General features: G+C 44.0%; 1 protein-coding gene across 1 annotated transcript in view; it reads right to left on the reverse strand.

Moving 5' to 3' along the window:
• MIOX (myo-inositol oxygenase) overlaps positions 1 to 25005 on the reverse strand; it is a 66139-nt gene that overhangs the window by 6982 nt on the left and 34152 nt on the right. Inside the window, exons 4-7 of the mRNA XM_040343180.1 lie at positions 18201 to 18363; positions 13981 to 14048; positions 11828 to 11937; positions 499 to 566 (exon numbers count right to left, since the gene is read on the reverse strand). Coding sequence (XP_040199114.1) covers positions 499 to 566; positions 11828 to 11937; positions 13981 to 14048; positions 18201 to 18363 — 409 coding nt within the window. The remainder of the gene's footprint in view (positions 1 to 498; positions 567 to 11827; positions 11938 to 13980; positions 14049 to 18200; positions 18364 to 25005) is intronic.

A 25005-nucleotide genomic window follows, 5' to 3' on the forward strand; every position in this document is an offset into this window, starting at 1 on the left:
TCTCCCACCACTGAGTCTGGCTGCAACCATTTTAACTGTGGGCAGCTGAAGCTGCTGCCTGTTCACTTCCTGGATTTACACAGAGGCACTCCTCCAGCTCTGCAGTTCTCATTGGCCCTCTTAATGACTCACACCTCTCCCTTCCTGGCAAACTCTCACAAGAGTTGCATGATCTCATAAGCCTAAGCTTTTTACCAGAAAAGAAACAGAAAGTTTCTTGTCTGATAAAATTTATTTACTGGCAGAAAATAAATGTTTTACTATCCAAAGTAAAAAAAAAAGGGGCAGAAGATTTACGTTAATAGATTGAAATATGAAAAAATGACTGAAGTTCCGCTTTAATAAAATCATAGATATTAGGTCATTACTTAGGGTTGATAAAAATGTTTGTTGTACATGCACATCAATGATTTGTATGCCTCAGCTAGATCACAATATTTGCATTGCCTTTACTAATTCCTATTTCTTTTAAACATAAAAATGGTAGAAGTAAATTACCATCATGGCCCCAGGACATGCGGACATTCTCCAAACCACAGTTAGGCTCATAGATCCCATACTCAGTGCTGTGCAAGAAAAGCAGTGTTGGTTACTGATTGAAAGCTTAAAACCAAACTCCAGTTTCAGCAAAGTAATTGTTTCTAATGGCAGAGACATATTGATTATCGGTATATATTTGGGAGTCCACTTTGACAGAACCTGAATCTTTCATATTTTGTTTAGTGTACCTACATATACTGTACAAACAGAGAAGCCTTGACACAGGCTCATGCATAGGCAGACTTGGCAAAACATGATGAAACCAAATGTACCTGGCAAATGGTCCCACTATGTGCTATACATTGCTTCAGAGACTAATCAGTAATAGGTAGATTCAGAAAGAGTTAGGCCGGCTTATCAGTAGATAAGCTGACCTAACTCAGAATCTACACCGACTTATGTTTAAGTGTATTCTCAAACAGAGATACGCTTAAACATATCTAAGATACGACGGCTGGCAGCTAGGTGGCGCTTCCATTGCAGTCGGCGTAGAATATGTAAATTAGTAGATACGCCGATTCACGAACATACGCCCGGCCGCCGCAGTACATTTACGCTGTTTCCGTAAGGCAATATCAGGCCTAAAGTTATTCCATCTAATAGATGGAATAGTAATGTTAAAGTATGGCCGCCGTTCCCGCTTCGAAATTCGAAATTTTTACGTCGTTTGCGTAAGTCGTCCGTGAATAGGAATTTACGTCGTTTACGTCCACGTCAAAATCAATAGGCCCGTGCGGCGTACTTAGCCGCAATGCACACTGGGAAATGTAGGCGCCCGGCGCATGCGCAGTTGGAGAAAAACGTCAAAAACGTAAGGTCAAGCCCCATTAACATAAAACACGCCCCCTTACACACATTTGAATTAGGCGCCCTTACGCCCGCTCGCTTTAGGCTACGCCGCCGTAACTTAGCAGGCAAGTACTTTGAGAATCAAGTACTTGCCTCGCTAACTTACGGCGGCGTAGCCTAAACACGCTAAGCTACGCCGCCGCAAGTTTACACCATTCTCTCTGAATCTACCTATAAGAATTGAAATAGGCAGGAAAAAGCAATAACCTTAACTAACAATGTATGTGGAAAAAATATGTGCACAGATCAAAACTAAAAGTGAGCAGCAAACACAAAAGTGACAAAATCACAAAAAGTACATAAATATAAGTGTGTTGCGCTTATATATCGTACTGAAAATATCTAAATGTGATAGACATGTGCAAAAAAACAATAATTTGACCAAATTAATAAATATTACATCCGAACTTCAAAGTAACTCAAAGTAGACATGTGCACAACAAAAATTTTCATATTTTTTTGTTCCGTTTCGTCTGCACAACAAAAATGTTCGTATTTTTTTTGTTCCGTTTTGTCTCGTTCCGTAGATTCGTAAAGATTCGTAATTTCGTAAGACTCAAGTTTTCCTATTCGGACCCGTTCGTATTTCCTAAGACGCAAGTTTTCCTATTCGGACCCGTTCGTATTTTCGTAACAGTTTGATTTTCGTTTATACTGAATGATTCGTAATTCTGTCTAATTTATTTTTGTTGATTCGAAATTCGTAATTTTGTTAGATAATCATTTTCGTTTAATGGATTCGTAATTTTGTACTTTCGTAAAAACATAGCAACACGCGGCTAATCCATATTAAGATATACTTTCTCTTAAGCCCCGTCCGTACACACGGTCAGACTTTTTGCCAACAAACGTCAAAATGAGCGTTTTTCAAAAAATCCGACTGTGTGTACGCTCTATCGGACAAACTTTTACGGTTTCGAAAGTCTGGCCAACTCCCTTCAGACAAAAATCCACGGAAATTTTTGTTTGAAGTCCGATCGTGTGTACGAGGCTTTACACTGTACAATGTGACTCAGCACAAAAGAGATAAGCTGATTGGCTAAGATATTAAGTTAACTAACTACACTGCCCAGTGCCTATTCGAAAGAACGATACAAGTACACAAATTTACGAACAGACAAAGAAACGGATATACAAAACACAAAAATGAAAATACGAACATACGAATGAAAATACGAACAGACAAAGGATTTAAAATACTGAATGCAAATCGTTTGTTATAGATGTAATTTTCGTTCTTTTGCTTTTTCAGTGTTTCGTATTTTAGTAAGATTGTCCAATCATACGTTCGTATTTTCGCTTGTTCGTTATTTTGCTTATTCGTAATTCTGTAATTTTCGTATTTTTGGGTCTTTCAGCTTTTCGGATGTTCGAATTGATACGAATGTACGAAAACTAACAAATTCGTACGAAAATCCACATGTCTCACTCAAAGTGCACAGTGCAGTTTGGATCAAGGCTCCACATCAAGCATCTCCTGGGGGATATATTCCACACCGGAATGGGTTCTGAATATGTGATCCAGGGGTTTAATCAGCTTGTGGAAAGGCCAGGCTTAGTCACACTCATCACAAAAGCTCAAGAATATGTTCAAATTGCTCTAACATGCAAAATAAAAAAATATTATACATATTATTGTGCTATCATCAAAAATAATTGGATAATTCATTTGCATTAAATTTACCTATATTTTAGGTTTTCCCCTTCCTCACTTTCACTATTAATTCTCAATCATTACACTATTTGTATCCAATTATTTTCGATAATAGCACAATAAATATGTATATTTTTTCTTTTGCATTTTAGAGCAATTTGAACATAATTTCTGGCTGCAGAACACGTTTATTCCTTTTTCCTTTTTTATTCCTTTTTCACAATCCTTGAATGGTAAATATACACCATCACATATACGATGAGGTATAATCTAAAAAGATGAAAATGTTATTTGTACTTTTTCTTTTCTGCACGGAGAGCACTTCTTGAGCATAATTTGTACAAGAGTTTTTGCACTTTGGTTGGACTTTTGCACCACTCCGTACACTGTGCACTTTGAATTACTTTGAAGTTTAGTTGTTATATTTATTCATTTAGTCACATCAGGCCCCGTTCACACTTTCACACGTTCACACGCTTTTAGCTTGAAGCTCTAAAATGTTCAACAAACTTTTTTTTTTTTCTTTTTATGGTTTAGGTGTGTGTATGTTGATATGAATGAATGAGAAATAGAGGAATTTTTTAAAGGGATCCTAACAATATGATAAGGTAAGAAATAAAAGGGAAAATGAGGGATACCAGTCCCTAAACCAAGGGTGTCCAACCAGTGGCCCGGGGGCCACATGTGGCCCGCGGAGCCCTCTGATGTGGCCCACGACCTCATGCTCTGGGATGGAATAGAACAGAAGACTATTAAACGTCAGTTTATTACTAAATTCACAGTGTATATATGGGCATATCTGTTCTGCAGTGGTTACTGGGGTGCTTTCAAACTGATCCGCAGTTGCAGAGCAGCACACCTGCGGGGTACCTGCACTGAGCCATAGACTTCTGTTATTACCTGCGAGTTTGGTGAGCATTCAGAAAGTGCACCAAACTTGCAGAATATAATAGAAGTCTATTGCAAAGTGCAGGAAAGCGAAAAGGTACATTGCATTGCACCCGCGGGTAAACCGCAGCGTATCAGAGTGAAAGCAGCGAAGGGCCCCTTTTCACACGGTCAGTCCGACAGTCCAACCAATTGGACCCTCCATTTACCTCTAAGTAGTGGCAGGCATAAACCTACTTGTGTCCTACCTCCAATCCGATCCCCAAAAAATATATATATATAGTGGGCTGTGTCCATGACCGTGTCTGCTGTGCATATGCACAGCAGACACGGACATGCCATCCACCCTCTCTGTTCATTGTGGCCCGCGACCAGTTACCAAGTCGCTTAAGTGGCCCTCGCACTTCAAAAGGTTGGACACCATTGCCCTAAACTGTGAAATATAGTCCCAGACCAGTGGAATAGCATAATGTGTATAGAAACTGATCAATCACTGTATGTTTTGTACTATGTAATTTGTTAAAAAATTAATAAAGAGATATTGAAAACACAAAAAGGAAAGAAAAAGAAAAAAAAAAGAAGAAAAAAAAATGTTTCGACAAGCAAAAATCGATTGTTTTCAATAGCCCCTTGTTTAAATCAAAAGTGTCCTGTCAAGTGCGCATGCGCGCGGCGCCGAGGACGATCATGAGCTGATCGAGCTCCGCACAGCCGCGGCCCTTCAAGCTATAATCAGCACCTGAGCGGGCGTATCGGACCCTGACCAGCACACCCCACTACTGGGACCCGGAACATGCAGCGGAGGACCGCCGGCAACAAATTCAATCAGCGCCGACCCTCACAGCATTCCCGCAAGACGCGCTCTCAGGCCCAGCAGCAATCTCCCCAGCCTAAGATGGCGCCGGGCAGGGGAGACACTACACGTGGCGGCTCCCGGGACAGGCCGGAGGATCGAGCGGAGGAGGTGAGGAGGGGAGGGGGAGACGCGGAGCGGGACACACTGCAAACAAGGGCTCAATCGCCCTGGGGACAGATACAGCCTGGCCATACAGCTGGAGGAGGAGATGGCTCTCCCTTGCATCAGGCCCCCCTAAGTGTGATGGCGCTGGGTGGCAAAGTAGCGCTGACAGGTGGAGGCCTAGACCCAGAGACTGACACTCGTGGCCCTGGCAATATAATGTCCATTCAGGCTGAAGTACATAGAGACCCCTTCTCTTCACAGTCACAAGTTGGGACCCCCTCCCCATGCTCTGACCTGGGCCTAGGGCCTCACCATCTTACCTTGCCTGGTTCCCCTGATGAAGCACCACTGCTGTTTACCACATCCCCAGCCTCGTCCACAGACAGACAGATGGCAGAATTAGCTGAGATCACATTCAGCCAGGGAAGCTCCGCGCTCCTGATGTCCCCTGCCCATGCCCCTGCCCCTGCTTCCTCATATTCTGGAGACACTGTGCTTCTGGCCAGATTCTCAGCCCTTTTACAACAAGAACTGACAAAAGCATGTACAATGATTACTTCTGGGGTAAAGTCAGATTTCCAAAATATTGGAGCACGGCTGGATAGCATTGAAACCAAAATGGACGGCACGGTTAGACGCGTTAATCAAAACTCCAAAATGATCATGTCCTTACAGGACCAATTGGATGACGCTAACGCAAAGATTGAAGATTTGGAGAATAGATCTCGCAGGTACAATTTCCGGGTGAGGGGCCTCCCAGAAACGGTCCTGAATCTGGAGGAGACAGTCCATGCCTTGATGACACAGTTAATCCCGGACATTTCTCCCCACCAGCTAGAACTCGATAGAGTGTATCGCGCTTTAACGGCCCCCAGGCCAGACGGTCTGCCACGGGATGTTATAGTCAAGCCACACTACTACAGGATCAAGGAGAAAGTGATGCTGGAGGCCAGGCAACTGGGCAACATAACTGTTATGGAACACCCGGTCCAAATCTTTGCGGACATTTTGCAATCCACGATCCAGAAGAGGAGAGCGCTTAAACCCCTCTTGAACCATCTTATTAATCGTCACATCAAGTATCGCTGGTCTTTTCCATTCAGACTCTCGTTCTCATATAAAGGCAGATCCTACTCTTTCAATTCGTTTCAATCGGGAGAAGCGTTACTCCAAGAATTGGGACTGATCACCATGGATCCCCAGGCTTCCACCAGTGCCCCGGGGGGTGGAGACAGGCCTGTGTCCCCCCTATGGTCCCAGCAGGGCCGCTCCAGGGCCAGAAGGCCCCCTCCGAAAACTTGATGATTGGACACAATCCGTGCCTACCTCTTTACCTAAATACCCCCCTGCAGGGCCCCCTCACAGATTTCTGGGGCTGACCCCCCCAGAAGTGAGGGTTGCAATAACGGGGACGAATAGTTCTGACGTGTCTGTTTTGTTATGTTCATTGCGTTATGTTATCCACATACGAGTTGCCGCGAGAAGGGCCTTATTCTAAATTTTTTCTTCCTTTTTTTTCACGTTCGTTTTCCTTTTTTTTATCCTCATGGTCACTTTTGTTTCGCGTTTTAAATTTTTTCCGTTGCTACGTGATAAGACCATGTAATCAGCTTATGTGCTGAGTTGGTCCGGTCCGGACCGGAAATTAGAAATTGCTTAATACACTACGGGTGCGTGGTTGGCGGGGGGGCTCCGCCTGCTCGTATCGGGTTGCGAGGGTGAAGGGCCGGGGTGGTAACGCATGCCACGAATAGCGAACTTGCCTCTCCTGATTGGGTGAGGGCAACTTCGCGCAGGTTAACGGGCAATTTTGTTCTCTTTATGCCCATGACTACGCGCCGTTTTTCGGCGGACCCGGGGGGGGGGGAGGGGGGAGCGTCTACTTCTCGCTCTCCCCTCCTCCTCCCCCTTCTTTCTATTTCGTCATTTTTTGCGCTATGGTTTAATTTGAATTTTTTCTTATTTTTGTTTTGGCAGCGATCGTCTTTTGGGCGGTCTCTGTTGAACTGTAATGTACTGAACTCAGATTTACTTCTTCCATGCCTTTTCTTCTTTAACCAGACTTTCTTTTCTCTCTCCTGTCCTCCTTTTGGTGCATCCCCATCCCGAGATCAGATTCCACAACAAGGTCCGAGACCCTCGGGGACTGAACCCCTGTTTCTCCAGAACCGTGAGTACAGACTACCGAACCAATATGGCGAATAGGTCCCTTACTAAATACACCATCCTAACACACAATGTGCAGGGTATTAATTCCCCTACAAAACGAGCCCCTCGGCCCCCAGGTATTTAAACGCTAGATACACAACGGTCTTTCTATCTAACGGGCCTGACAAATAGAGAGGGGTAGCGATATGTTTTGCAAAAAAGGTCCCATTCACGCCCGTCACCGTCATTAGAGATAAGGAGGGTAGATACATCATGGTAGTGGGGAAAATCAACGAGAGCGAGGTCACTTTCCTATCGTATTATGCCCCCAACGTGGGTCAATTGGCTTTCTTTCGCTCTATGCTGGAGGTCATAATGCCCCACGTGGCGGGCCATGTGATCCTCGGCGGGGATAGTAATACTTCTCTTGATCGGGTTCTAGATCCAATCCCGGGAAGGTAATACTGAAACACGCTACTAGATGAAGCGGAGTACTGGCGCGTCTTCTACATAGCTATGATCTGGTAGACGTGTGGAGAGACGCCCACTCTACTGATAGGGATTTCACGTTTTATTCCCATGTGCATAAGACATATTCACGCATAGATCATGTGTTCACGTTCTCTCCCCTGCTTTCATTCGTTTCGTCTGCTACGATAATCCCCATGTCTTGGTCGGATCACTCTTCGGTACAAATTGTGTTGACTGACCTCTGGGCAAAGTCAGGCCCACCATCGTGGCGTTTGAACAAGTCTTTACTGAATGACCCCGCCTTCGAAAAAGAAATCGAGCGAGCCATAAAACTGTTTTTTGAGGAAAACTCCTCGTCGGTCTCCTCTCCGGTGACATTGTGGGCGGCCCATAAGGCCACCGTGCGGGGAACGCTTATACAGCTTTCCTCTAAGGTTAAGAGGGAGCGTGAACACACGATTCGGCAGCAGGAAGATGAATTGCGTCGGGCAATGCGTGAACAGAAGTCTAACCCACACCTCGATTTTAGAACCCAAATAGACGAGGCGCGTAGGGCTCTGAACCTGAGCCTTACTACAAAGGCGGAGAAATATCTTAGGTGGTCACACCATAGATTTTATTCTTTGGGCGATAAGCCGAATAAACTACTGGCGAGAAGGTTGACCCCTAGGCCATTTAACCCCGCTCTTCCCAAACTGAGACTGAAGAGTGGCCAGGTTACCCAGAATCCCCACAAGATCCTCCAAGAGTTTGCCGATTTCTATTCTAAACTGTATGAATCTCCGGGGGACTTTAGCAGGACTCAGGCAGAGGCTTTTTTGGGTAATCTTTCTATCCCCAAGTTATCTAGCGACCACGTGGAATTGATGGAGGCAGAATTCACAACTGAGGAAATTGTGGCGGCCATTAAGTCTCTGAACCCTTCTAAATCACCGGGCCCGGACGGGTTCTCGGGCAACTATTACCGTAAATATGCGGAAATCCTAGCTCCGCATTTATGTGCCCTCTTCAATGGTTTACGCGGAGGCTCCCCCCTCGCGCAACATGAGAATAGGGCGTTTATACATGTCATCCCCAAGCCCAACAAGGACCATAGCGACTGCTCAAACTACCGCCCGATCTCGCTGATCAACGTCGACCTTAAGCTCCTGACGAAAATATTGACCACCCGAGTGAACTCATTCTTAGCACGATACATACACCCTGACCAAGTGGGATTTGTCCCCCATAGACAGGCCCCAGACCAGACTAGAAGAATCATAGACATCATATCTGCGCTAAACTCGGGCTGGGATGGGGGAGGACAGAGAGGGGCTTTACTACTAGGGCTAGATCTGCAGAAGGCGTTCGACTCACTATCCTGGGATTACCTTTTTTTTATTTTAGAGAGATATGGGTTTGGGTCACATTTTCTGACGACACTTAGAACAATATACAACGCTCCCGTTGCCAACTTGGTGGTCAAGGGCTATAAGTCTCAAGACATCCCTATACATAGAGGTACCCGACAAGGCTGCCCACTGTCCCCAGTGTTGTTTATCTTGGCTTTGGAGCCCTTGGCGACCAAGATTAGAGCACATCCGGATATATTGGGGGTCTGTTGTGGGGGACGGGAGCATAAATGTGCGCTGTTCGCGGATGACATACTGATGCTCCTCTCCTCTCCGGTTACCTCCTTGCCAATCCTGAAGGGGGTACTAGGACATTTTGCGACGTTTACGGGTTTGCGGGTAAATCACTCCAAATCCCAGGCTCTCGGCGTCTCCTTGAGGCCCCACATAGTCCGAGCCTTGCAAGGTCAGTACACTTTTAGATGGCAAGAGGAAGCCCTCCCTTACCTGGGTATTTATTTAACACCTACTCTTACTACACTATATAGGAAGAACTATCCCCCCCTGTTCCGCAAGTTGTTAGAGGACCTTCAGAGGTGGTCAACTAAACCCCCGTCATGGTTCGGTAGGCTGTATTCGGTCAAGATGATCATCTTGCCTAAGGTGTTGTACCTATTCAGAACTCTCCCATTAGCTGTTGTGAGTGCGGATCTTAGGAAGTTTCAGGCCAAACTACTTGATTACATATGGGACCATAAGAGGCCTAGGGTGAACAGGAAAACATTATACACACCTAAATCGTGAGGAGGATTAGGTATGCCGGACCTCCTTAAGTATTACCACTCAGCCCAGTTGGCCCAGCTGATTCGTTTTCACACGGGTCGATCCAAACCGCTTTGGATGGGATTGGAGTCTTCCTTGATTCCAGACAGAGAGATCAGTCACCTGATGTGGCTGAGGGGACGGGATAGGCCGTCTGTGATGTGTCCGTCTCTGTCATTCTCCCTGAGCCTCTGGGATCGCCTAGCAAAAACATATCAATTTAAATCGCCACACACCCCGATGGCTTCACTATTCCACAACCCCGTGTTCACCCCGGGTCTCCGGCCTCAGGACTTTAATTGGTGGATCAATAAGGGTCTACTGAGGATAGCGGATCTATGCGACCACAAGGGGGCTTTGTCAAAGTCGGTTCTACAGGAGAGGTATGATCTTCCAAAGGCTGAATACTTTCGATACGCTCAGATTGCTCACTTTTTGGGGACTTTGAACCGCTCTTCGGACCTCTCCACATCAACGGCTATGGAACAACTTTGTAGAACCTTTGACAAACACTCCGGTCACATATCAATAATCTACAGCTTGTTGTCCTCTAATACTCAAAAGTTGGTTTATATGCAAAAGTGGGAACAGGATCTAGGCACGGCTCTTGAAATGGCGGAATGGAGCAAGCTGATGCAGGGGGCGTCTAGATCCTATATTAACACCTCTTTAATCAAGGCCAATTACAAAGTGTTGTTACGGTGGTACATGGTCCCTGCGCGAATAGCCACCTTTGTCCCAGGGGCGTCTCCGCGGTGCTTTAGAGGGTGCAATGAGGACGGCTCCATGTACCACACTTGGTGGATATGTCAGAAGTTGAGGCGATTCTGGATACGCACCTACAATTTTATCTATTCTATAACCCAGGTGAACCTCGTTAAGTCGCCTCTGCATGCACTGCTGGGACGTCCGGTGGAGGGCACGTCAAAGTACTTGAAAAAACTGATAGCTTTTATTTTTGTGGCAGCTAGAATTTCCATCGCCAAGTCATGGAGATCCCCCACTGTCCCTTTTTGCCTCTTGAAGTCTAAGTTGTCATGGATCATGGTGAACGAGAGGTTGTCAGCCATTCTGAATGACAAAGTCAAGGTTTTTGATAAGGTGTGGGATCCCTGGATCACTTACCTCACAAATGTACACTGATCCAACTCAAGGCTGGTGGATGGGGATGCGCCATCCCTCCCCCCTTTTTTTTCCCTTTTTTTTTTTTTTTTTTCTCTCGCTCTCCTTTCCCTTCTCCTCTTCTATCCTTTTTCCTCCTCTTCTTCCTTCCTCTCTGCTCTACTACTGATATGTTACCAATTCAGAGGTAGTGGGCTGGGGTATGTTGGCCCTTTGGGCCTGGATAGCGCCACAACTGGGGGATCCCGGGCTACGTTGACGATTATCCCTGTTAGGAGATGGTTCTGGGGGGAACGCTATGGATACTGGATACTAGATGTGTAACTGTTATGTGTAGATATGTAATAATCTGTTTTGGATTGATGGCCCCCCAGATGTGGACTGTGGGTGCATATTTCCCACCCCCCCCCGCTCCTAATTTTCTTTGTATACCCCTCCCCCTGATTTTTTTTTCTCTTTGAAAACTTAATAAAAAACATTGGAAACAAAAGTGTCCTGTCGCTTGTAACAAGTCTGTCAAATGTATTAAATAATGTAGACCAGCCTTTCTTTTAAACACGGAGAAACCATTAAAAGGAACTCAAGGAACCCATGCTAATAATATTATATTTTTATCTCACTGTACATTAGTGTAAAGTTTCTTACGTTTTTGGTCAATGGGAAAAAACCTCCCCTTACAAATAGCTAAAATGATCATTGGTGTCAGTGGGAACTTATCCGAGAGGTAGAAGTTTCTCATTGCTTAAGAAACCCCCAGCAACCTCTGGAGGAACCCTAGGGTTTAATGGAACCCTGATTGAGAAAGGCTGATCTAGAATTTTCATTTGCAGTATATCTGTATTTTAATAGCGTGGTAATAAATATGTTTGTCCCCTTTTCTGCACGTTGCATGGCCTAACTCATACCATTTAGGATAGAAAAGACCTGCATTTTATCTAAGGGTTTGTGTATTTCTAGTGTTATTAGTATAGAAAACTGATGATAGAGGTCCTTGTTGCAGCACTATAAAATAGATTTTTAAACACTGTAATTTCTACTCACCTGTACACTGGGTGCCTTATGTCTGGATTGTCCTTAAAGGTTGTATCACTATACACAATGGATTTCTGAAATTTACAGCCAACTGGAAAAGTATCTCCAACAACAGCCCACTGCAAAGAAGAAAGATCAGCTGGTTTCCCATTGACCACATGGCACTGACATAATTTTATGTATACTTCTAACCAGGGATTTTTTTCAGGGGGAACTTGGTGGAACTCAGTTCTACCACCTCTGGCTCAGACCATTTGGTGCCTGCTCAACACAATCACATGTAAACACAGAAGTCTGATTTCTGTGTTTACAATTGACAGCTCTGCACTCTGTATGTAATGCAATCCTGATATTTAATGCCCCTTGAAGACCCCCTAATGTTTTCATGAAAGTTGACTGACCACACCCACTATTTGATGTGTGTGTAGGGGGAGGGGTTTTGTGGAGCCGTGGTTAAGTTCTAGCACCTATTGTTTGAGAAAAAAGCCCTGCTTCTAACTATGAGAATAGTTATGTAGCGCCCCCCCCCTTTTAAATAGCTGGGGCGTTACGCTAAAGTTAGTGGGGAATGGGGGATCTTCGTTGCTCCCATTCACTGATTGTTGGTTTGGGCTGTTGCCGGTTCGGGGCTGCCTCCTGGGTCAGTCTGTGTGTCCAGGGGTGCGTTGCCACCCTTGGGCGGCAGTTGGCGCTGCGGGGGTTCTGACGGAACCATCCTTTCCCTAGCAGCCAATCAGAGGAGTTTCCCTCTTTGGGCATGCTGGCGGGGGGTATACCTGAAGCACCGGCCATTTTTTCTAAAAGTCTGCGGGGCCCGAGTTCCAAGTGCGGCATCCACCTTCAGGGTGCGCGCATCCACGGGCCCCATCCTCATGGCCTGCCTGGTTGAGGCCATGCACCTCGCAGAGGTTTCTTTCAATGAAGAAAGGGACCCCAGCCACTTGCTGGGTTCCAGATCCTAAGCTGGAGGCTGAACGGTGGGGGATTGGCTCGGGAGAACCTGAGTGCAGAGGATGCTTGTGAGGCCTGGACGAACCACCGGGCATCCGATCACAACGCTACATGACAGGTACCTTCCTTTCTTTGCTGTCAGTAGGTGATCCTATAGAATAAGACTTACTGGGAGGATTCGCTATCCTTACGCTCTAATTATATTGAATAGTTACTACGCCTGTGGCAGAGGCATTATTTCCTCCAGTTATCCGATTATTACAAGTGACCCTTTGGCTGCCAGGTTTAAGCTAATTGCCTGTCCAGGGGGCACTTACCCACCCTGGCGAGGGTGGCGACGTTTTGAATTGTCTGTGCTGAGATCAGGCTTGCTCTCTTTTTGCTTTCTGATATCCAAGGCCTGATGCTACATGCTTCTCTTTCTCATCAACCTTTTCCTTTACTGTGTGTCATGTTGATGTTGGCCTTGTTGGCCTTGGAATAAAGCATTGAAAACTTATACTACAGGCTGAACACTTGTTCTTTTGCCCACACTCACAAGTATTACCCCTAGACAGAAGAACTTGGTAACTTAATACACCGATCCCGAATAAACCAGCGGCTCCTTCGGGGGTAAGCGCTACAGTTAGATTTACAAGTAGTTAGCAGGAGACAATAGCCTTTGCTATCATCCTACTATCTGTTCTGCAGAGACATTAAAATAAACCTGTCATATGAGAAATAGGGGGCTGATATTGCTGCACGCTTTCAGAAATTGCTAGTTGACTGAATATCATGTTGTTAATATGAATTTAAACCTTTTAAATCTAAATCTAAAATTAGTATCCAGGAAGCAAAGTCAAAACATCTGATTTGATCTTTTTGTTAGGCCCCGTACACACGACCGAACATGTCTGCTGAAACTGGTCCGACCGTTTTCCAGCGGACAAATGTTTCTTAGCATGCTAAGAAACATGTCCGCTGGAGGCCTGTCTGTCGGACATGTTCGGTCGTCTGTACAGACTCACCGTATATGTCCGCTCGGCCGCCATCCCTCGCATGCGTCAAAGTGATTTGACGCATGCGTGAAAGCATTGATCTTCCAGGGCCGCGTACGTCGCCGCGTTATCGTCGCGGCGTGGCCACGTCACCTTGTATCGTGTACGCGCGGAATTCTGTCTGATGGTGTGTACATTTATTGAGATAGATGTCTCCTTTCATGGATCAGGTACCTGTGGCTCATTATCCAGGGCCATAATCTTCCCAATATCGTGTAACAAACCAACCAATTGGAACCAGTCTGAGGAAAGAAAATGTGTTAGACAAAAATTAGACACATGAGATAGACACCTAAAGCAGGAAATTACTGTCTAACATTATAACTTTTCCAGTAATTAAAGCTATTGTAAAGTCTTGTTCTTTTTTTTTTAAATAACAGAAATGTTATACTTACCTGACCTGTCAAGTTGGTTTTGCACAGAGCAGCCTATATCCTCCTCGTCTCGGGTACCTGTTCTGTGCTCCTGGCCCCTCCCTCCTGTCGAGTGCCCCCACAGCAAGCAGCTTGCTATTGAGCACCGGACCCTTTTTCCATGAGGACCGGACCGCGGCCACGCTGGACATTGAGAGCCAGTCACTTTTGGAAACCTGCATCCAGTTTGCATTTGCATATGTGTGAATCCAGCCTAAAACCTGGAAGCTGATGCAGCTGGGACCCCTGGGCAGTGCCCAGGTGTGCCCTCTCATTAAGACAGCCCTGGGTCAGATGGAAACAAATCACCTGTCCGTTTCCATCCAACTGTCATCCAATTCGCCAAACGGATAGGGAGCGCATCCCCAACCATCTGTTTTTAGCAGACAGGATCAGATCGGGTGTTAGCGGACACATGTCCGCTGACATCCGCCGCTCCATAGATAGCAATGGAGGTTCCGATTGGGTCCGCCTGAAAAACAGACAGGTGAACCCAATCGGAACAGTCATGTGAAAGGGGCCTTAAGAATTGAAGTGCTTCCTGTTTGTTTTGGGGAACCCTGTAGGAACGCTCCTTGGGGAGGAGCGTCGGGCACCCCTCACACATTAATCACCAAAATGACCCAATAAAATATATTGTATGTTATTGGTTCTGACAAGTTAAACAAACATAGAAAATAAGTAAATGACATAATTGAAGTAAATACATGTATCCATGTGCAAACACGTAAGCAAGCCTTACGGTAGTGGCTTAACCTACTTCTACATCGAAATGTTCTTTGTAATCGACTTTTCTCACTAATTAGGTTGTGCTTGCATGTATACACACAATTGAAGGCTACCTTCCTTAGGAATGTAAGCACTCTATTAGCCAGATTCACGTTGGCGGGCGCAACGTTAGGCAGGCGTAGCGTATGGCATATACGCTACGCCGCCGTAAGTTAGAGAGGCAAGTGCTGTATTTACAAAGCACTTGCCTCCTAAGTTACGGCGGCGTAGCGTAAATGAGCCGGCCTAAGCGCGCCTAATTCAAATGTGGAACAGGGAGGAGTGTTTTATGTTAATGACTGGTGACCCGAAGTGATTGACGTTTTTTAACGAACGACGCATGCGCCATCCATGGACATATCCCAGTGTGCATTGCTCCAAAGTACGCCGTTTCGACGTGAACGTAAATTACGTCCAGCCCGATTTGCGTACGACTTACGCAAACGACGTAAAAAGATAGGCTTGTTCCAACGTCCATACCTTGCATGGACTGTGCCACCTAGGGAGCAGCTTTATCTTTACGCCGGCGTATCTCTTACTCAAACGGCGTAACTAATTGCGCCGGGCGCACGTACGTTTCTGAATCGGCGTATCTAGTCATTTGCATATTCTACGGCGAACTCAACGGAAGCGCCACCTAGCGGCCAGCGTAAATATGCACCCTAAGATACGACGGCGTAGGAGACTAAGGCCCCATACACACGAGAGGATCGATCCGCTGAAATTGATCCACGGATCGGTTTCAGCGGATAGATCCGCTGGTGTGTACGTTCCAGCGGATATTTATCCGCGGATATATTTCGGGCCGACCGATTTCCAGCGGATGAAAATTTCTTAGCATGCTAAGAAATCTATCCGCTGGAATCGGCTCCAGCGGATCGATCCGGTGGTCTGTACAGACTCACCGGATCGATCCGTCCGAACCCATCCCATGTATGCGTGGATATCTTTATATGACAGCGTCGCGCACGTCGCCGCGACATCATCGCGGCGACGGCGCGACACGTCACCGCGGTGTGAATTCGGAGCGGATTTCGATCCGATGGTGAGTACACTCCAGCGGATCGAAATCCTCAGAGGATTTATCCGCGGAAACGGTCCGGAGGACCGTATCCGCGGATAAATCCTCTCGTGTGTACCCGGCATTACACCACTCGTATCTTAGCCTAATTTAAGCGTATCTGGTTTCCAGAATACGCTTAAATTTACGACGGCGTAGATTCAGCTGTTTCAAATTGATACAATATGCCAGAGTAAATATTTTTACAAATGATTGCATTTAAAATATTGCTCCCCGAGATACATTTTGAATCTATTTCTCCATAAAAAATACTGAAGGAAAAGGTGATAGAGAAAGCTAAACTATTGAACCAGGATGATGAATTGCTAAATCAGAAGCGTGACACCTGTCTGGCTGTGCATTGTGCAAAATATGTGTAACTTTCAAGGTAGTTAAAACAGTACAAATATGTGTATTTCAGCTGTGTTTTCAAATAAAAAAATAAAAAAAGGTGTTGCCCATGGGAATCAATAACATAACTGCTTTTTTTCTAAACTGTATAATATTATCAGCAATAATCTGAATATCTGCAGTCACACCACTAATTTTGTTCACAATGGTTATTACAATAATAGCTTTATATAATACAAAGTCATGTTTCTAGAAAAGGCTATCATCTTCAAAGGCTATATTTACCATTGAGTAACTAAGTAGTGGTTGAAACATTGTGGTTAGCGGTATAAACAGTAAACAGGCCCCAAATAATCGTGGCATTTTTGTATAGTAAAATGCAAAATACACTGTTCAAAAACAAAGTAACAATGAATATGCATAAATGATTACCATACCCAAGGTATGGTGACCAAATGTTCAAAATAAAATCTGGGAATTTCCCACTTTTTTGGGCGGTAGGGAGGGGTGAAGTAGGGGCCAGGGATAATACTGGCACCCAAAGTATGCTACATCAAATGTTGGATATGGCCAAAAAGTCATAAAAGCGTAAGTGGCTTAAAACGGTATGGTCTAATCATGGGCATCCGCTGAAATCATTTCAGGGGGGTGGCACTTTCGCAGCGGTGATATAGTCGCATTTAACTTTTTTTTTCAAACGCTAGCGGGGGTTAAAAGTGCCTGCTAACTACCGAATAGCGCAGCTAAAACGATGGTAAAATGCCGCTCTTTAGCGGCGCTTTACCGATAACGCGGCCAGCTGGCAGTGTGAATTAGCTCTTGAGATAATTCAGCTCTTCAACACCTTCTTGATTTTCCAGGGGGGGTAATTTGCCCCCCCCCCCTTGCCCTATGAAGCGGACGCCCATGGGTCTAATACACCTAAAGCCTCGTACACACCACTATTTTTTTTCCTTCAACCCAGCGGGTTGAACACTAATGAAGGCAATTTTCCAATGGTGACCCTAGTAACACATCGGGATTCAATCACTTTTAACTACTTCACCTCCGGAAGGTATACCTCCTTTCCTGATCAGGCCCTTTTTTGCGATACGGCACTGCGTTATATTAACTGATGACTGCACATTTGTGGGACACTGTACCCAAATAAAATGTATGTCCCCCCCCCCCCCCCCCCACAAATAGAACATTATTTTGGTGGTACTTGATCACCTCTGCGGGTTATTCTTTTTGCGCTACAAACAACAAAAGAGTAACATTTTGGGGGGAAAAAAACAATATTTTTTACTTTTTGCTATAATAAATATCCCCCCCAAAAAAAAACAAATGTAAAAAAAACGAATTTCTTCATTTGTTTAGGCCAATATGTATTTTTATACATATTTTTGGTAAAAAAAATAATAATAAGCATATATTGATTGGTTTGCGCAAAAGTTATAGCATCTACAAAATAGGGGAAAGATTTATGGCATTGTTTATATATATATATATATATATATATATATATATATATATTCTACTAGTAATGGTGGTGATAAACATTTTCTAGCAGGACTGCGTCATTGCGGTGGACAGATCGTACACTTTTGACACTTTTTTGGGACCATTGACCTTTATTCAGCGATCAGTGCTATAAAAACGCACTGATTACTGTATAAATGTCACTGGTAGGGAAGGGGTTAACAATTCCACTGCACAGAGCAGGTAAGCATAACATGTTTGCAATCACTGCTTTCATCTTGCGTGTATCATTTTACATATTAGCTGGAAAGTGTCACGTGGTTTGTAGAATATGCACATACCTTTGTCAGGATGAGCCATGCGAATGCCCTCTGCTGTTTGATATGCATGAAAGGAGTTTGGAAAATCCACATCAGGGTCAGATTCATCCACCAAGTTATCCAGCAAACTGAGAGCTTCCATAACCGTCATCTTCTTGTGGTTGCATGAACCCCACAAGGCATGCTGAAAAGACAAATATATAAAGGCTGCCATTCCAAGATATCTTTAGGCCCCTTTCACACTGAGGCGCATTTCAGGCTTTTTTAGGACTAAATATAGCGCATAAATAATGCCTGAAATACTCCTGCCCCAGCATTCTCAATGTGAAAGCCTAAGGCCGGGTACACACGAGAGGATTTATCCGCGGAAACGGTCCGGGAGACCGTTTCCGCGGATAAATCCTCTGGCGGATTTTGATCTCATGGTTGTACTAACCATGAGATCAAAATCCCCGCGGAATTCTGTCCTCGGTGACGTGTCGCGCCGTCGCCGCGATGATGACGCGGTGACGTGCGCGACGCTGTCATATAAGGAATTCCACGCATGCGTCGAATCATTATGACGCATGCGGGGGATGGATTCGGACGGATTGATCCGGTGAGTCTGTACAGACCAGCGGATCAATCCGTTGGACTGGATTCCAGCGGATCGATTTCTTAGCATGCCAAGAAATTTTGATCCGCTGGAAATCCATCCCCGGGGACAAAAATCCGTGGAAACAGATCCGCTGGATCGTACACACCAGGGGATCTATCCGCTGGAGCCGGTCCGCGGATCAATTCCAGCGGATCGATCCTCTCGTGTGTACGGGGCCTAAAGGCTTTCACACTGAGGTGATGCGCTGACAGGAGAAAAAAAAATCTCCTGCAAGCAGCATCTTTGGAGCAGTGAGAGGAGCGGTGTGTATACGGCTCCTTCACCGCTCCTTCCCATTGAAAACAATGGGACACAGCGGTAATACCGCCGGCAATGCGCCTCTGCAGAGGCGCATTGCCGACGGTATTAACTCTTTTTCGGCCGCTAGCAGGGGTTAATACCACACCGCTAGCGGCCGAATACCACCGCAATTCCGACGGTATAGCGCCGCTAAAAATAGCAGCGCTATACCGCCACCGCACACATCCTGCCCCAGTGTGAAAGGGGCCTAAGTCAAAAAAAAAAAACACTAAAAAGTAAAAAAATAAATAAGTGAAAGTAACTCAATAAATCTGTATATGTTGCTTTGGCAAAAGTATGCAGGCATAGGACACACCCATTGCCGCGCCCCCTTAAAGGAGAATCGTACAAAAAAACAAGCTTGGTTAAACCCACAAGTGCTTTTTTTTTACCACTCATATTCCTTTTTATTTTCTTTTGGAATTTACAAATGCAGCAATTTAGAAATCAGATGAAAGGTTTATTACTGATATACACTTTTTGATAGATAAAAAGAGAATTTTATATATATCTATATAGATCAGACCAAAATGAGGGACACATGAGGAGGAATGAGGGACAGAGGGACATTGCTCCATATCAGGGACACTCCCTCCAAATCAGGGACAGCTGGGAGCTAAACCTCCGACATAAAATATGAACAAAGTACCCCTTTACAGTGTGCTTGTCTCAATTCAGAGCACTTTCACACTGAGGAGCTTTACAGGCGTTTTAGCGCAAAAAATAGCGCCTATAAAGCTCCTCTCTTGTCATTCCAGTGTGAAAGCCTGAGTGCCACTTGCGGGACATAAAAAAACCCAAGAGGTTTTTGGGCGCTATTAACCCCTTCTTTGGCCTAAAAGCGCCCCGCTAGCTGTCTGTCAAAAAGCGCTGATAAAACGACTGTAAAATTAGCAATGTTTTACCGCCAATGCTCTCACCGCTCCAGTGTGAAAGTGGCCTAAGTGTCACTTCTGTCTGTTGCCTCATTCCTCTGCTATCAACATGAGTCACTTCTGACAGGTTTTCCTGAAAACCAAGAGGTAAAAAGATGACAGGGGAGGGAACTCCAGCAAATAGCCTGTGATTGACAGCCTCAGCTCTGTTGCTGTGTGCCGTGTGAAGGGAGAGGGGTGTCCCTTCCCTCCAATCAGTTTTTTTAAAACTCTTGTCAGTTGAGCTCTGCAGAGTGCAAATTCAGCTCCCTTCCCTTGGCTTTCTGAAAGTTCAGACAAGCTGTATAAATTCTGCACCTTGAACAGCTGTAGAGAAGAAAATACTGTAGATAAACAGGTACAACTTATGTAGGAGGATTTGTTTAATCTCTGTGTATCATCTGAGGCCAGTCACTTCATTGTGTATATGTTTACAACCACATAATTAAAGTAATAATAAAGGCATTTTTTTTTAAAACAGCAAACATGTTATACTTACCTGTTTTGCACAGAGCAGCCCGGATCCTCCTCTTCTCAGGTCGCCTGTCGTCTCTTCTGGCCCCTCCCTCCTGTCCAGTGCCCCCAGAGCAAGCAGCTTGCAATCTTCTACTATTCCCATTTTGGGCCCTGCATTTTTTTCCTCTTACTTTATTGATCAAATATCAGCCAGCAGAATTTAGTGTTTTAATTTGAGGATGTCTTTTGGTGGTAATGGTTCACTTCTGCAGTTTTAATTTTTTTTATTTGCGCTATAAACAAAAAACGACTGACATTTTTTTTAAAAAAAAACAATATTTTTTACTTTCTGCTCTAAAACATATCTGATAAAATTTCTTCATTAATTTATGCCAATATATATTCTGCTCCCTATTTTTGGTAACAAAAATCCCAATAAATGTATATATATATATATATATATATATATATATATATATATATATATATATAACCGTAATGGCAGCGATCAGTGACTTACAGCTAGACTGCGATATTTCTGCAGACAAATTGGACACCTGACACTTTTGACACTTTTTTGGGGACCAGTGACATTGCTAAAAAAAATACACTGTCACTGTACTAATGACACTAGCAGGGAAGGAGTTAACATTAGGGGCATTTGCTAATGTTTCAGTGTAGTGCTGGAGGTGCTTTTACAAGTAGAAGGCATGGATTGGTGTTTCTGCTATACAGGAACACAGGATCCATGTATTCTGTACTGACAGAATGACAATCTGCCTTGTTTACATATGCAGACTGGCATTCTATGAGTGTAATGAATGATCAGCGGGTGTTGGCAGAGATCGGGTCCACGGGACCACTGAACAGCTCCAGCTGTGTAAAATCACAGCAGGAGCTCTTGTGCCCAGAACCCGGAATGCAAAATCACATATATATACACGTGAAGTGGTTAAATTTCCTCTCACTTCCTGTTTTAGCTATGGGACCGAAAGTAATGGGAAATCTCCTCATGCAAATACAGGTGGCCAGGGGCAGCCCTTCAATTATTAAGTTCCGCCTGGCCCCTTTCAGTACACTGGGTGCATAAATTCCAATGGCAGGGATGGGCGGGGGTGTGTTTTTGGAAGCACTAATTAGAGCCAGAGCTCTAATCTGCTTCAAAATAGGGTGGGCTCGGGTGCAGCGCATTGAATCCGGAGCCTACCCAGGTGTGTTGCAACAGCAAGTGAATATTCGCTGTTGCAACACTAATCCTCCTCCCGGCCAAATGGGAAGCGGGTCTGATACCCATCATCTGATTGGCTGAAAGGACAGGCAATCCTATTGGACACCTAAGAAGAGGGGTGGAGGGCACAACGGCATAAGCGAGGAGGAGAAGAGTCAGACACAGGAGCTGCTGCCCAATTCCCGAATGCCGCTTCTTGATGTCCGATCCCTGCAGCTGCCAGATGCCCGGATCCCCGCGGGGGCTATTCAACACCAAAATGTGACTCCATACTCCATATACCACAGACACAGTAGGAACCCCTTTGATATAAATATTATAGATTGGATTTATTCATGGAATCTAAGAAAACATGAGATCAAAGCACAGGAAATGAGACAATCCAATATGCTTGTGCAATGAGCACTTTACAGACTCTTAAAAAACATTTAGTTGTAGCGGGCATTATCTTCAAGTCAGAAAAAGATTATAGGTCACATGAAATGTAAAATGGGAAATGACAGATATGGTTGTTGGTTACCTAATGGAAAGGTCAGGCTGATCAATAATGTAATATTTGCACAGATAAGAGAATAATATTTGTATTATACCTGTTTCTTTGTATAGCACTATATTTTTAGAACACCTAGTACTATATAACTGTTAGGTCGGGTTCACACTGTCGCCGCATGCGGCGCACAGCAGGGGTCCGGTGCGTGCTGGTTCTCCGGTTCATGTCCGATTTCAGCCCGAATATCATACCTGACATTCATCTTTAACTATTTTGTAATTATTATAAAATAATGCACAGCAAACTATCCACACTTCATTCAAAAGGCTCTGAAGATTTATAGCATGCATGCATTGGAAGTGTGAGCTTAAAGTGTTCTCTTGGCCCCTCCCTCCAGCTGAGTGCCCCTACAGTAAGCAGCTTGGCTGAATGTTTTTCTAAATGCACAGATTATAGTTAGATTCACACGGATGTACATATTTTATTAATATAAATATTCCTGCGCCAATAATACTTGCTTTTAAATTAGTAAAATTGTCCCATTTTTAGAGTACCAGATTTTTGCATTTCATGTTACAGACCTGAACACAGTACATGTTTACGCATCTATATGAACATCTCTATCAAAAACAATGCAGCTGTGTTCAGATCCATAAAATGTAAGTGCATTTTTAGCAGCCATGTAAATGGCGCCTTTAACTGGTTTTTAATATTCATAATTAATAACACTGCATGTTGTTGTTTCAGGGAGTGTCCAACTGCCTTAGATTCCTTTGAAAATGTCCGTTCCAATCAGCAGATCCCTACTTATGTCATATTGATAGACATTCTGTATATAGCCCTACAGAACAGACAGTGCACAGTCCACATGTGTTTATCTGCTGCTTAACTGCAGGCAGGAAACAGAAACTGTGATATAGAGAAAAGAAATAGAGTTTACCATAGATTCAGATACAAACTTATAAACACTGCCATCTACTGGCTGAAGAATATATCTCTACTGAATACTGATATTGATGTAATTGCATAAAATACAAAATGAACATTGTATTCCAACAGATATTTATTTTCGTTCAGTTTTTTCTCACTAAGCTGAATGGACCCATATTGGGTCTATGGGCAGGCAGATACGCAACAGGTGTGCATCCATTTATTCTTTTACCTCAGAGCCCTCACATTTAGGTAAATAAAAGCAGACAAAGGATGCAAACCTAGCTCTGTTTTTTTTTTTTCTGGTACTAAACAACTCAGAGACAGTTGAATACAAATGCATACAGGTCCCTTTACTATTCACCTGCCCATAGATGATTCACCTGTCCAGAGACTAAAGCCCTGTACACATGATCGGATATCTGATGGAATCTAATCCGATGGATTTTTTCGTCGGATATCCGATGAAGCTGACTTTCATCAGTCTTGCCTACACACCATCGGTCAAAAATCCGACCGTGTCCAACGCGGTGACGTAAAACACTACGACATGCTGAGAAAAATTAAGTTCAATGCTTCTGAGCATGCGTCGACTTGATTCTGAGCAAGACGGTCTTTTTTTTTCTATCGTTTTTTTATCCATAGGAACATTTTAAAACATGTTCTATTTTTTTTCCCCAATGAAAATCAAAACGATGGGGCCCACACACGATCGGTTTGTCCGATGAAAAGGTCCATTGGTCTATTTTCATCAGACAAACCAATCGTGTGTACAGGGCTTAATGCTGAGCTTCAGAAATACTGACAGGCGGATCTGATTGAATCAGGAAGAAATTCTTTCCCTTTTGGAGAAAATTAAGGTTGTATTTTTTAGCTATGACTAAGCACTAGTTTCAGTGCCAAAACGCGTCAGCAGTCGGGTTTTATTTTATTTTGCTGTGACTTGTAGTGCTGTCCTTCTTTTAATAAAGGCTACAGTTTGTTGAAAGTGCGGCTGTCCAGAGACAATTTTTGTTCCTGCTTTGCTAAGTGCATTGCCTGCACCTGAGTTGTCTGCAGCGGAAGATATTCATCTGGGTTCCCACCTGGTGCGCCTACTCCCTTTTCCCTTGGACCAAATGATACCATAATTTATAAGGGTTTTTTTGCTTTAGTCTGGATCTATCAGTTGAACTCGAAGAACTGCCTTTTTTCAGCCTAATGCAGCGTACACACGATCGGAATTTCCAATAACAAATGTTCGATGGGAGCTTGTTGTCGGAAATTCCGACCGTGTGTAGGCTCCATCGGACATTAACTGACGGAACTTCCGACAACAAAAATTTGAGAGATGGTTCTCAAATTTTCCAACAACAAAATACGTTCTCGTAAAATTCAGAGCGTGTGTGGACAATTCCAACGCATAAAATTCCACGCATGCTTTGAATCAAGTACAAGACGGGAGCGCTCGGTCTGGTAAAACTAGTGTTCATAATGGAGATAGCACATTCGTCACGCTGCAAATTTTTAAATCTTTAAATGCAGTGCATTCTCTTCTTCTTTATAATGCTAGAATAATCAAGTTGTTTTGCTACTGATATTCACACAGAGTTCTAACAAACTGATTTCTTTTTTTTTCTCGTGATCTCCTGAATAATCTTTTTATTCTTTAAGCCAAATCTCCATAATAACGTTTAGAATTTATTTTTATAGTGATCTTTTTTCTTTTTTTTATCAAGATCTCCTGTTTTTTTTGTTTTTTAATTTCTAGTGATCTCCATATTTATTTATTTTTCGTTTTGTGTGTCAAGTTACCACAACAATTTTTAATTTGACATTGTATTTTTGAAATGTACCTGCCTACTCACAAACAAACTGTCATTTTTGAAGTA

This window comes from Rana temporaria, chromosome 3 (assembly GCF_905171775.1).
Source record: "Rana temporaria chromosome 3, aRanTem1.1, whole genome shotgun sequence".
NCBI lineage: Eukaryota > Metazoa > Chordata > Amphibia > Anura > Ranidae > Rana > Rana temporaria.